Source organism: Onychomys torridus, chromosome 18 (genome assembly GCF_903995425.1).
Source record: "Onychomys torridus chromosome 18, mOncTor1.1, whole genome shotgun sequence".
Taxonomy (NCBI): Eukaryota; Metazoa; Chordata; class Mammalia; order Rodentia; family Cricetidae; genus Onychomys; species Onychomys torridus.
The window spans coordinates 45849964-45863950 of record NC_050460.1 but is presented as its reverse complement, the minus strand read 5'-3'; the positions used below and the strand labels follow the sequence as shown (position 1 = coordinate 45863950).

Below are 13987 nucleotides of genomic sequence, written 5' to 3'. Positions count from 1 at the left end.
TCTATTTCTGGAGAATGCAAAGAGGTGTTAAGTCTTGAGCTATTTGACTCAGAAGCTGTAATTAGAAAAGCTGACATCTGGGACACATACTAAATGAACGACATCCACCAGTGGCCAATATTGCACACCGAATGTGGGGAGTTAGTCATGAACCCTAGAGTCTAGGTAAGGGCAAACCTTCCAAAAGCTAAGAACAGTTGGTAAGTTGACATGTATAATGACGGTCACTAACACTTAGAAAGACCCTTATGATCATCAAATCTAACTTCCTAATTAATTATCTAAGAACTCTAAGTGATTAAGTTGTTCAAGGATACTCAACTAGCTCCAGTCACAATCAGACATAAAACAAAGATTTACAATCTCGATGATGGGGCATGGCTGTAATTCCAGCACTTGGGATGTTGAAACAGGACAGGCACAAAAAAGCTCAAGTTCATTCTGAGCTACACAGTGAGGTCTTACCCCAAACAATAGAATAAAATAAAGTCAAATTCAATGGGATATTTATATCACAGCTACCCCCATCTGACCTCCAAGGCTCAGGGACATCTCAGAATAACGGTCAGAAAGATTGTAAGAATCAGAGGTTAGGGAGGAAAGAAGTGAAACAGTGTCTTCTAGACATCACATGACTGATGAACCCATAAAATCAACAGCAGCTGTGATTTCCTGCAAAAGACCTGCACAAGATAAAGCCAATCAACGTTCCAGCTCAGACAGAGGGGTTCACTTGTGCACCCATCAGCAGCTGGGAAGCCCTTGGCAGTTGATGAGTTAGGGGATGGACAATCAGATTTCTTTATTGGATGGTCTCACATTCATGGATAATACTAACTGTACTTAGTAGGTTATTTAAAAAGAATAGAGACAGCAGGGGCATGGAGTTGGGAAAGGGGGGTTGGGAGGTATCCTGAAGTTGGAGGAGGTGATGTGGGGTGAATATTACTGAAATATATGTGCCAGGTGGTGATGGTGTACGCCGTAAATCCCAACACTCTGGATCCAGATGCAGGCAGATCTCTGAGTTTGAGACCAGCCTGGTCTACAGAGTGAGTTCCAGGACAGTCGGGGTTACACAAAGAAACCCTGTCTTGAAAAACAAAACAAAAAGAAATGCATTCTATGTGTGTATAAAATTCTCAAAGAATCAAAGATACTATACTTAAATGTTTTAAAAGCATGTGATTCAATTCCCCTGTGATACTCTTAAGTTAATAGAGAAAACTGGGGAGAGGTGAGAGAAGACAGATGCAGTAAAAATGGGGGCAAAGTTCAAACAGGAAGAGCTTCATTCATAGACAATGCTATTAATTTACCATTCCTTCACAAAAGTCCCCCAAAGCCTGCATATTACAAAGCCATATAAAACATATTCAATAATTAGCGCTATTAAAATACACCAGTCTTACACAGTTTTACCTTTCCTGTTTGTATCATAATCTTTTCCACTTTTGTAATTCTTGATTTTTTCTCATTAGAAATTTTAGCTCGCCACCTTTATTGTTAATGAGAAAGCAGGAAATCATTTAACTCATTTTCAACCCCCTCAATGATTCAATCGGATGGATAGACCCAGCTAAATAAGGCAACCAGTAGCAGCCATGAAGAACTACTCGGCATTTTAGAATGTATTGTCTATCAAAAGTGTTCACCTAGGCATTCTTTCTGTGTGCAGTAGGTTATTCGTTACCTAATCTAATTGCTCATTATGCCTCATCACCTCAGTTCAGTCCCAAGTGCTTTGTTTTTCCTTGTGCAGGGCCCTTACTACACATAAAATACATAAGCACCTTTCTATTTATTCTGCTGAGTTCCTGGAGAAACTGATCTGATTGCAAAGCCAAAGAAGAGACCGGTAAGTCAGGTCAACTATGGAGAGCTGCTACTACATTCACACTGCTTCTTCTGATCCGTGTGATGTTTTATAATTTGCAGATATCTTTATTTATAATTCAGCAGGGACTCCTTATGAATAAAGTTTATATGGAATAAAAATTACTTTTCCAATGTATTTCAATTTCACAGATGATTACCGTCATTTATGTCAGACGGCATGAACAATTCCTAATGGAACAATTATTCATTATTTAATGGTTAATTATGAATAATTGATACATAACCATTTCACTCTTGTTCCAAATGTAAATATCCCACAAGTCAAATGAACCAAAGTCAGTCTATCCTGTGTCTCAGAGGATACTTCCAACTAAACAATGATAATGATTTCCAGGGAAACGATCTTTGATTATGGTTTTCAAGTTCCCATTCATTCATCCATCAAAGAGACACTGAGTACTCACCACATCCACGTCACTAAGTGTGAATCATAGTTCAGAGTTGCCCCTTAGCATTCATGGAAAATAAAAAGTTTCATAGCACATTTTGTCTTAATGATATTACTAGAGCACCATTTATTACACAAATAAGATTTTTACATATTTATCATTATGTAAAGGAAATTAAAGAGGAAATAAGACTTCCTTTCATAATAAATATTTTAACTCATACTTTCTATTAGAAATTAATTCTTTAATCCCAGCACTCATGGAGGCAGAGACAGGTGGATCTCTGTGAGTTTGAGGCCAGCCTGCTCTATAGAGTGAGTTCCCAGGACAGCCAGGGCTACACAGAGAAACCCTGATTTGAGAAAAAAAATTATTATTTTTCCTGTCTTTTAACCAACTAGGTCCAAAATATATTAAACTAAAATTTTATAATTATATATTGAATCCACAACTACATGTCAGACGCTGTTAATGTTGGCCACACAAAAATGTTCCTATTCAAAAATCATGCCCTAGCTGTGGAGAGTCAAAGGTATTAGCATAAAGAGTAAAATATCATGATGAATACCCAGTTATTATTCCATATCTGGATAAATTTGCCCACTTTGAACATTTTTAAAAACAGAATCATACTACATTTGATCTTTTGTGACTGACTTCTTCCCTCAAGCATATTTCAAAATACTTAGGTGCCATGCATCTAATAATGTTTTTCAAATTTTATTTTTGTGGCATGTTTATATGCCAGAAGGGGTGTGTATGGAGGTAAGAGGGTTCATAAATCAGTTCTTTCCTTCCACCATGTGACCACCAGGATAGAACCCAGGTTTTCAAGTTTGGTAGCTCCGGCCCTTGCTTTTAATCCATTTTTATTGCCAAATAATAGTCTGTTTTATGAACCTGCTGCATTATATTTACTCTCTTACCAGCTGGAATGACCCTGGATTAGTTCCGCATCTGACTATTATAAATACTGTTGCTACTAACATTCCAGTGCAAACGTTTATGCAGTTCTGTGCTCCAATCTTGGGATCACGCCTGGGAACGGAACCGCTAAGTGACTTGCTTCCTTTATAGAATTATCTGCTTTCATAAAATAGCTGTACAGTTTTGCAGCATCTCTACCTCCTCGCCGGCCGACAATCTTCTTCACCGTCACCTTCTTGGAGTGGGGTGGCACTCCTTACAGTCACCTTCTACGTTTGCATTCCAAATGGCAAAGAAAGATATTTTGTCGAAGTGATTAACATCAGCTCTAGATTTACAGAGCCAGCGCACCTGGTGACCTTCAGAGGCCAGGAGAAAGTGCAACCCCCGACTTACTCGTTACCTCTGTGCATCAACTAAGGTAGAACATGGAAAGTGCTCTGATGTCGAAACAGCAGAAAAGTAACGTATTTCCCATTAGAACCGGGAGGTCAAGACTGATTTCCATGTTCCAGAAAGAGAAAATACAAGGTGCATACACCCCCTGAGAAAGACCCTGCACAGCAAGCAGCCTTCCTCCATCATCCCACAGCAACTTCTCTCCCTCCCTACAGGAGCTCTTTCCTATATGGCAGGTCTCTGCAGATGTCCCTTTGAGGATGACAGCCCCAGCTACCCTGTCAGACTCAGCCCTCAGCTAAGCCTGATTTCCTTCCCACCAACTCCCCTCTCTGAGGTATTCCTTGCAGCTGACAGACCTGGGAGTAGCAACATTAGTGGGTACAAAGCAGCCCCTCCTGGATTCAATGCATTTCCCTAACCACCAATGATAGTCAGCACCTTTTTAACCACCTATGATAGTCAACACCTTTTTAACCACCTATGATAGTCAACACCTTTTTGGGGACTTTGAAGCCATTTGTATATATTCTTTAGGGGAGGGGAACCTTACTTTTATTATAATTTTTTCACTTCTTTATATAGTCGGTCCACTGATATTTTCTCTCATTGTGTGGGCTGACATGTCACACAGGTCTTGATGGTCTTGTGTGTAAAAAAAAAAAAAAAAAAAAAAAAAATTTTCATTAAAAAAAACCAAAACCACAAGCTTCTTAATTGTGATAGCATCCAATTTTGTTTTTTTTTTCTCTTGTTATTTACACATTTGTGGTGGAGCCTAAGACACTTGGCAATACAGTGTTCCTACTATTTCTGCATGTCTCTCATTTTATGTTGCACCTGCGATATTATGGCCAATTATATTTACATGAGCCAACAAGTGCGATTTTACACTTACTGCTTTGTGCAGTTGTCTCAGGGTTCGGGGGACGATTATAAAGCCATTCTGGACCCTCGAGGGCTGCTCAGGTGCTTTAGTCACAGTATGATGAGAGCTCTTGAGTCAATGTCAGTGGATGTAGAGTCGGCTAAGACAAGCCTCCAAGTGGTTCCATGAGGGTGATTTCCAGTAAGAATCAACTGTGAGAGGAAGACTCTTCTCTGGAGTGGGTGACACTTTCCAGCAACAGCCCAGATGCAAGGAGGGCCAAGGAGAGAGCAGTGCTGCATGCCCATCTCCATTTCTTGATCTCGAGGACACCAATCTCTTCATCGTCACTGCCATCAGAACCCAGTTCCTTCGGTCTTCCAACATGAACCAAAGGCCAGCAGCCCTCCAGGAATGTCCCAGAATCCAGACCTTCAATGCCAGATTAGGACTGCCGAAGAATCCAGCTTCATGGACTGGGCAGCAACCAAGTTCTCAGCTTTACCAGGGTCCAAAGGGTGGATGCTGGACATCCCCAACCCCCATCGTGTAAGTCAGTCTAGCAAACCCTTGTTTATAATATCTATTTATTTTTGTTCTTCTAAAGATCCCTGGTGATTATACAGCTGCTGTGGTTGCAAGACTATTGATTTTTAAGGTTACTATGAACCTGAGTGAAAAGGGATGGAAATAAGGCAAATTAAAATTCCACAAGAATCACTCTTACAGAAATTCCATGTTTTACTTGTTGTCAATTTTCAGTTAATTTTCAAGATAGTCAGAAAGTTATTTTGAAAAAAAGTTATCCTGAAGCTGTAACTTTGGATTACATTTAGCAATGAATTGATTTAATGGAGAATGAAGAGGTGTCTTTAAAATAATTGACTTTTCAGTGAAAGCAACAGAATTTATGAAGTCAAATTAGTATTATTTGTCCAAAATTACCATCTTAGAAAGAAGAACACTTACTCCAGGTATTTTAATACTTGAACACAATTTGAATTTTTTTAACATCACTTAACCATCAAGTTTTAAAACAAATAAGAAAGGAATTTGAATGTTTTAATAATGGCCAATCAGCACTCTTTGGGAGAAATTTAATTGAACAGAGTCTAATTAAAGATGTATTTGATCAAGCTGAATATATAATCACTTATTATCTGAAGCGAGCAGTGGCTATAAAGTAATCAGGGTAATATTTGTGCTCAGAGCATGGCCTAACTTCCAAAGCCCATTCCAAAAGAGGAAGCTCAAAAATCTTAAAACCAATGGAGGACACACTACAATAAATGTATAGCGTTCCTGGTGGCCTAATTCAGCTGAGGACATTCTAGAGTGAGTGTTAAAATGATCATTATCATCACTTTGCTGTCAAAGCCGACATATATTAAGGCCTTTCTACAAACCATGTAGCAAAATACCTGTCCATATGGTATTTGCCTCCATTTCTTCCATTTCATTTATAATCTTAATATTCTAGACCAATATTTTTTATTCAAATTACCATTTTATAAATACGATGAATGTCTATAAGTTCCAAAATAAAATGTGAGATAATAAGAAAAATTAAAAATAATTTTATGTTATGACATCTCAGAGATTGTATAGGCTAGTTAGTAATATGACATGTTTGACATGTTCTCTTTTGACAAAATATCACTTAGTCAACAATATGATAAATACAATGAATACAGACAATACGATGTAGAGCTCAAACAGTCTTGAATGTCCAAGAAAGGATCATGTAATAAGGCTTAAAGTATTTAAAGTCTTTAAAATATGACTATGATAGAGTCTTAGAGGCTTCTTTACTTAAAAGCGGTTACTCTTCCTTTAGGCCTAGAGATGTCCAGTGGGTAACTAAAACCAGGATAAAGCTTGACATTCCTGCCTTTTTTTAAACTCCCATCTCCTTTGCTACCTTACACTTTAGGTCCAATTACTGCTCAACTACACATGCAGACTGGCAATCATTAAAGGATCACTGGCCTAAAGCTGTAATCTTTTTTTCCAAAGTAGGCTGAAGAAACTCAGGGATTTTTTTTGTTGGTTTTTTTTTTTTGGTGTGGGATAATCTTTTTGTACACTGTGAAGATGTGTCTCTGCCAAGGCACCTTCTGATTGCTTTAATAAATACCTGAATTGCCAATAGATAGGCAGGAGAGCATAGGCTGGACCTCCAGGAAGAGATGGGGAGAGGGGAATTTGCCAGCAAGATTTAGAGGGACTCAGAGGGATTCAGATGTACAGTATGGAGAAGAGGTAATAAGCCAGGTGGCAGAACATAGATTAATATAAATGAGTTAATTTAAGTGATAAGAGCTAGTTAGAAACAAGCCTAAGCTAAGGCCAAGCTTTCATACTTAGTAAGAAGTCTCCATGTCATTATTCCAGAGCTGGTGGTACAAAGAAAATCTGATTACAGTATTTTTAATATTTCAAGTATATTATAATTAATGGATTATCAGCTACAACATTTTATACTGTCCTGTCCCAGCCAAAAAACCCATCACCTAAAAATTTCCAATGACTTCCCTACCTGGAAGAACGAATACCATTTTGCCTTAGCAAATCCTGAATTGCTGTTATAAAAACATGAGGTAAGTAAAATAAGGAAAGATTTATTTGAGATCAGAGTTTTAAAAGTTGCTGGGTTCCATTGTTCCTGGGCAAGTGATGGAACGAAGCTGCTTGCCTTGATGTGGTAAAGAAGCAGGAATTCATGCATGATAAGACACTCCCTTCAAGGGTATGTGGCCCTTCCCACCTCCCAGCAACTTACATTCTTCAACTAGATACCCCCTTCTAATAGCTCCTCTTGTAAACAGACATTTCCTGTCTCGCCCAACTGTTCCCAAATACCCAGCAACCACTTCCCAAATTTACCACACAGAGGCTTATATTGACTATAAATGCTTGGCTGATAGCTCAGGCTTGTTACTAGCTAACTCTTACATTTAAATTAACCCATATTCTTTATTTATGTCCTTCCATATGGTGGTACCTTTATTAGCATGGCACATTCATCTCCTGCTCCCTGCGTGTCTGCCTGGCAATTCCTCTGACCCCGCCCTTCTCTTTATCACCATCTTTAGTTTGGTTGCCCCACCTATATTTCCTGCCTGGCTACCGCCCAATCAGCGTTTTATTAAACCAATTTGAGTGACAAATCTTTACAGCGTACAAGAGGATTATTCCACATCACCGCTTGCCTATAATTTTACCAATGATTAATCCACTGACGAATTAATACCTTCGTGATCTAATCACCTGTCACCATCACCAACTCCAGCCCAAGAATTCAACATATGAGCCTAAAGAGGCACACTTTGTACCCAGATCCTAGCATTGCCTTTCTGACTTGTCTTTTTTTTTCTCTCTCAGTCATTCTCCCCTAAAAAAAAAACCCTTGAATTCCAAGTTGGTGTGGTGGATAAACATCTTACAACAAGAATCATAACTGTCCCCGAGGAGTGACTTCCTCCTTTCTATCACAGAGCCATCTCTTTTAATTTTATTTTACTCTCTGATAATTTCAGAAATGTATATGCTGAGTTCAAGGAAAAACCTCAGAGCTCTTGTCAGTGCCACAAAGAAGTCATTAGGTCTCTCTATCCTTCCCTTCCCTGGCACAGTCACACAGAATAAAACTCCACTTCTTCCTTCATCACCTCCTGTTCCTTCAACTGGCTCCTGGGGGCAGATGCCAAGTATGACCCATTGGGACCCCTAGAGCCAGAGCCCCTGTCATAGAACCCCAGGAACATAGATTTCAAAGGTTGATCCTCAGTCTTCTAACCTTGTGTACAGGAAGCATTTGATGGCTCTGCCAAATAAATACCAAGAGCATAAATTTAAGTAGATGGTAGGGGGCTGGAGAGATGGCTCAGAGGTTAAGAACATTGACTGCTCTCCCAGAGGTCCTGAGTTCAATACCCAGCACCCACATGGTGGCTCATAGCCATCTATGATGAGATCTGATGCCTTCTTCTGGCCTGCAGGCAAAATGCAGACACAACACTAAAAATAATAAATAAATAAATCTTTTCTTTAACAATAAATAGATGCTAAGAATAAAAGGCACTCTTTATAGGAAAAATATATGATCATAAGGCATAGAGATAGGAAAAGATGTGAGATTTTTAAGGGGAATAGAAAATCAGAAGTTAGATGTCATTATCTGAAACTCATGGCTTTGCTGGGGCTTAAGATGCATCATCCTAAAAATGACTAAGAATTGTCCCAACCATGTCTCTTTAGCATAAAGATTATATTGATGCTGGGCAGTGGTGGTGCACACCTTTAATCCCAGCACTTGGGAGGCAGAGGCAGGCAGATCTCTGTGAGTTCAAGGCCAGCCTGGGCTACAGAGTGAGTTCCAGGACAGGCTCCAAAGCTACACAGAGAAACCCTGTCTTGAAAAAAAAAAAGAGCTATTCTTTGGAGAAACTGCAAAAGTTCCTCTTTTGTTTAAATAATTAATATCTGTAAGGAAAATCTGTAATAGTGTCTCCAGGAAGACCTGGGTACCCAAATCACTAAAGAAGGTCAGAGATGATGCTGGCCTCAACCTGTATCACGAACTTCATTTTTATTTTCTAGCTCTTTTCCAGCTTATCGCTTGTTTTCCCACTTGCAATGCTGAGGATCAGCCCAGAGTTTCACACATACAAAAGATACCACTGAGCTATACCCTTAATAAATCAATTTAACAACTATTTTCACAGTAGTCACATAGAATTCATTATCTGTAAACATAATTTAAGTGTATGGGAGACTGTGTGAGGGTTATGTGCATATACTGCACTCTGTGAAGATTGGGGATGGAGTGGGGCTGTTGTCCTTGGAGGTCCTGTAGTCAGCCAACCCTGAAGAGTCCATGGCTGTAATCATTCTTCTTGGTAATCCCCCATGTACATAAAAAGTGAGTGTGTTATTGAGCTTCTTGGTTTTTTTTTTTTCCCTCTCTTGATAATCTTTCTTCAAAAAAAGTTCTAGCTAAGGACACATAAAGGAGTAGGAGAGAGAATATTTCTTATTCCCTTATGCACTAAAGACTAGTTGAAGTCTCTTAGAAACCTTTTGTAAGCCTCGGATTTCTAAGGTAAGTAAAATGAGGATTCAAGAAGTGTTGAACATAATTTGGATCTGAAAATGTCACTGAACATCTAAGAAGGGACAATAGATTGGGCATTTGGCTGAATACTTTCACAAAACAAAGCCATAAAGTAGGCAACTTGTTCTTCAATAGGCAAAAGATGAAATTGCTGAAGAGAACAGTCTAAAGAATTATGATGAGTTTTCTTTAAGTGACACTTGTTTTGTAAAGAATGAAGTGAGCAGAAAGGAAATGAGAAAAATCAATCCTATAAAAATTAAAACATTTATAGTCATTCAATTATTTAAAATTAATTATTGGTAGCCTAAAAATATGCCTTTAAATTTAATGTCTGTTTACATGAAGACTCCTGCAGGCAGGGACTGTGTTGGGTTTCTATAAATACTCCAGATTTGATCATAATGGCCCTCTAATGCAGGACTCAATGCAAAACAAGAAAAAACACCAATCAATTGTAATTCCTTTTCTACTGACAGAGGTTGGTAAGAAAGGAAAAACAGATTTATTTTTTATAACTAGGAATAAGATTTTTATGTCTTTTAAGAACAGCAGACCGTGGTCTAACAGCTCGGGGATGCCATCGACGTCAGGCACCTTAAAACTAATGATCTGGGCCAGATAGCATTGTTTTCACTGAGCATCAAGTGCACATGCTGGTTTTATACAGAAATGTGTTGGCACAAGCAGGGCCCACATTTATTATTCCAACTAGTCAGTGAAGACATTTCCTACTTCAAGAGACTGAGCCCTTGAGTCAATTGAAAGGAAGAGCAGATAAACCTTGGCAGCTTTCAAACCTACAAAGAACAAGAGGTTTTTCATGAAAACTGTTCAAATTATTGCTAAAAAGTGCCATTTTTGATACTCAGCTGTGGACAGCATAAACGTGGGCTCTGAAGCCTAAGAACCCGTGATTCTCTACCCCAGCTCTGATATTTACTAGTGTGTACTATTTGGAAAATCTCATTATTTCTCTACACACAAAATTATTCCCCTTTCAAATGAGAGATGATAAATGTATGTTTTTATAAGGTTAACATATTACTTATTGAGTGAAAAGAACAGTTCATGTGTAGTAAAGCCACTGTCTGCTAATAAAAATTGGTGTTTGTCCTCAACCCTGTGCAATTTGTAGCAACCTACGCTTTAAGAAACCATTCATTCTTACCAAACTATAAATTGACATTTTGGAAAATCATCTAATTTTTATGCTATTGTAAAACATTTCAACAATGGATTATAGTTTTCACTTGTGTAAATTAATTTCCCTTAACTGCTAGCTTAAATTACCACAATACAGAACTCCATACTTTTAGAACAGAATATTAATCTACAGCAGATACAAAAATCCTATTTTTCTCAATATTTTAAGGTCAAAGACTTACTTTCTGCTCGCTTCTATTGCAATGCCAATAGGTAAACTTCCTCAGTTTCTTACCCAACCTACATATCAATTGTTTTCATTTTTCCTCTTTAAAGACTTCATTAATTTGTATGTTATCACACAAAGCAATGGATTTCGATGCGGCATTTTTATGCACACATGTTATCAAAGTCTGTTATAGTGAATCCCCCACTACTTTCTGGTTACCTCAGTTTCTCTTGTTTACCCCTCCCCCACATCTGCTCTCACATCACATACTGTCCATTACCCTCTTTTGTCTCCCATCCATAACATAAAACCTGAACGGAGGCCTGAGCAGCATTTCTTAGCACTTTTTCTGAAACATCCCCCTCATAAAAGCAAGACTATCCACTAAGTTCATTTCAAAATAAGCAGAACATGCAGATCCCTCATATACTGGTACTAAGAGACGGACCAATGATCTTCAAACTTGTTTTGATCAAACAGATGCTAGAAAAACACATAGCATTCATACTCAATAAATGTATTGGTACAGTACAAGTAGGTGTTAATCTTAGCATGCATGCTAAATGTTACTGAATCTGATTATTTGCTTGTCCTAAGTAACAGGTATGCATCAGCAAGAGCTGTTGTTTTTCTAGGTGTCCCCAACCCCCCTAACCCCCCCAACCCCCCTCCCGCTGGAGCCACGTCAGCACAACGCTGTAGGTCTGAATTGCTAGTTATAGGAGAGGCATAGTTAAAGGATTTAGATGTGAAAAGGGAAGGATGAGAAGACAGAACAAAAATGTCAGGTCACAAACAGCACGAATTTTAAAGTGCACTGAGCATTGCCATATGACGGAACTTCACAGAAATTATCCTATTAAAGTCTCAAAAGATTTTTCTCTTTTACAGACAAGAAGGAGTATAAGCAGGGTAGTCACACCTAAGGTTTAGGTCACAAAATCCAAGATCATAAGAGTCCAGGTAGAATGTGCAAGCAAAGTAAGACATCTTCTTACTACTCCCAAATCCTAGAGCTCTCTTAGCACTGAGAAGCAAGTCTAAGAATTCACTTGTTACCCGTTTGTTCTAGCCTTGACTCAATGGTTAAACCAAGCATGTTCACACACTCATTTCAAGGCTCAAAGATAAAGGGCAAGAAATACTCAATGATTCTCAGTGCCCAAGAAAATTGCCAGTTATCTTTTGATTGTCTCTCATTTTTTAAAGAGTGATCTTATTGTGTGCATGAGTGTATGTCTGTGTACCACATGTGTGCCTCAGGTGTCTGGAAAGGCCAGAAGAGGATGCTAGATCTCCTGGCACTGAGTTGCAGACACAGTTGTGAGCCTCCTTGTGGGTACTAGTAGCTGAACCCAGGTCTTTTGCAAGAGTGACAAGTTCTCTTAACCACTGACTGCTGTCTCAATTCTTAAGCAGATAACATGGACCTAAGAAGCCACTATGAACTCTATGATGGTTTTTAGAGATGTGGTACCTTCATTCAATGCAAGCTTCACAGCTCTCGGGATGCCACATTTACGGGGTTAAGAGATATAGCAACACTTGCTTACCAGATTGGACTTTGGTTCTTTACAGACCTATACCACATGTGCAGCATTCAGCCCACAAATTCTACTCCAGTATGTAAGTATATTTTCAACAAAATATAGTAACTGTAAATATTCATGAACACATATGCTTCTTTGTACTACTTTTGTGTTATAGCCCAAAAGTTTTTTGCTTCTTAAGATTTATAAAACCTATGACTCCAATCAATATAATTAGCACAGAGATCAACTTTGATGTTCAGATGTGGGTAGTGTGTTTTTAAGTTGTTTTTGAAGAACTTCCAAACTCAAATAACTGCATTTATAAAGGAATAAATAATATTTTTCCAGTTACTGTTCCACTAGAGGAAAAATTATCCCCCAAAGCCTATAGTATTTAGTTAAGAATATTTCATGTCACTATAGCTTCAAAACATAAATATTTCCTCATGTTTAGCTGAGAATAACTTCTAGATCTGGTATTTAAGCACTTTTATAATCTTGGTCATAGGAAATTAATGTACCCTGGTCATAAAGAAAAAAAATCAACAATTATTCAGGAAAAAAATACAGCTTCTTAAAAATAAATTCTTCATAAACATTAGTATTTTTTCCAGGAGCAAATTAAACTGTATTAAAGTAAAATTTGAAGATCTAAGACTGTCAGTCCCAAGATTGGTGAAACAGTGCAGAAGATAAGGTGCTTATGCGCAGGTCTAGTGTCCAGTCCCTAGATCTCACAAGAGGAACTGAAAGAACAGACTCTCTTATTGTAATTTGTTAATCCACATTTGGTTGATACCCCTCAGAGGCCTGCTCTTTTCTGAAGGGAAATGGAGATGGAGCGGATTTAGGAGAGAGAGGAGATGTGGGTGGGGCTGAAAGGAGAGGAGGGAGGGGAAACTACAGTCGGGATGTAATATATGAGAGAAGAATAAATTTAAAAAAAAAAAAAGAAGAAGAGTTGTCCTCTGACCTTCACATATGCATACATTGCCTACACACTGAATAAGTAAAAATAATTTTAAAAAATTGTCAATTCTGAGAGGAATGTTTGGAGGCTAGAGATGTTGCTGGGTGGTAGAGCACGTGCCTAGTTTTTCCCAACACAGAAAAGAGGAAGAAAAAAGAAAACGCGCAGACAGCATGGCACAGGCCTGTAAGCCCAGTCAAGAGTTGAGGCAAAAGATGGCAGGTTTAAGGCCAGACCCCACTTCAATTTGTTTAAAGTTCACTCTCTTGTACAGAGTAAATAAGATTATCAACAGTTATGTAGGCTTTATTCTTTCTTTCCTTCTGTCTTGGAAACAGGGTGCTGCTGTGTAGCATACTTTCAAACACTGGTCCCCTGCTTCAGCTCCCAAGCACTGGGGTTACAGGTGAGTGCCAGCCCATCTGCTAACTATGTTGCCTTTATGAAACTGTAGAACACACAACCCCATACGATTGATAATTTAATGAGATACATGCAAAACCTTTTAAAAT

At 38.4% G+C, this 13987-nt stretch overlaps 1 protein-coding gene across 1 annotated transcript in view; it reads right to left on the bottom strand.

Moving 5' to 3' along the window:
* Positions 1 to 13987, bottom strand: part of Ctnna3 (catenin alpha 3) — a 1414880-nt gene that overhangs the window by 1181634 nt on the left and 219259 nt on the right. Inside the window, exon 8 of the mRNA XM_036167773.1 lies at positions 11024 to 11044. Coding sequence (XP_036023666.1) covers positions 11024 to 11044 — 21 coding nt within the window. The remainder of the gene's footprint in view (positions 1 to 11023; positions 11045 to 13987) is intronic.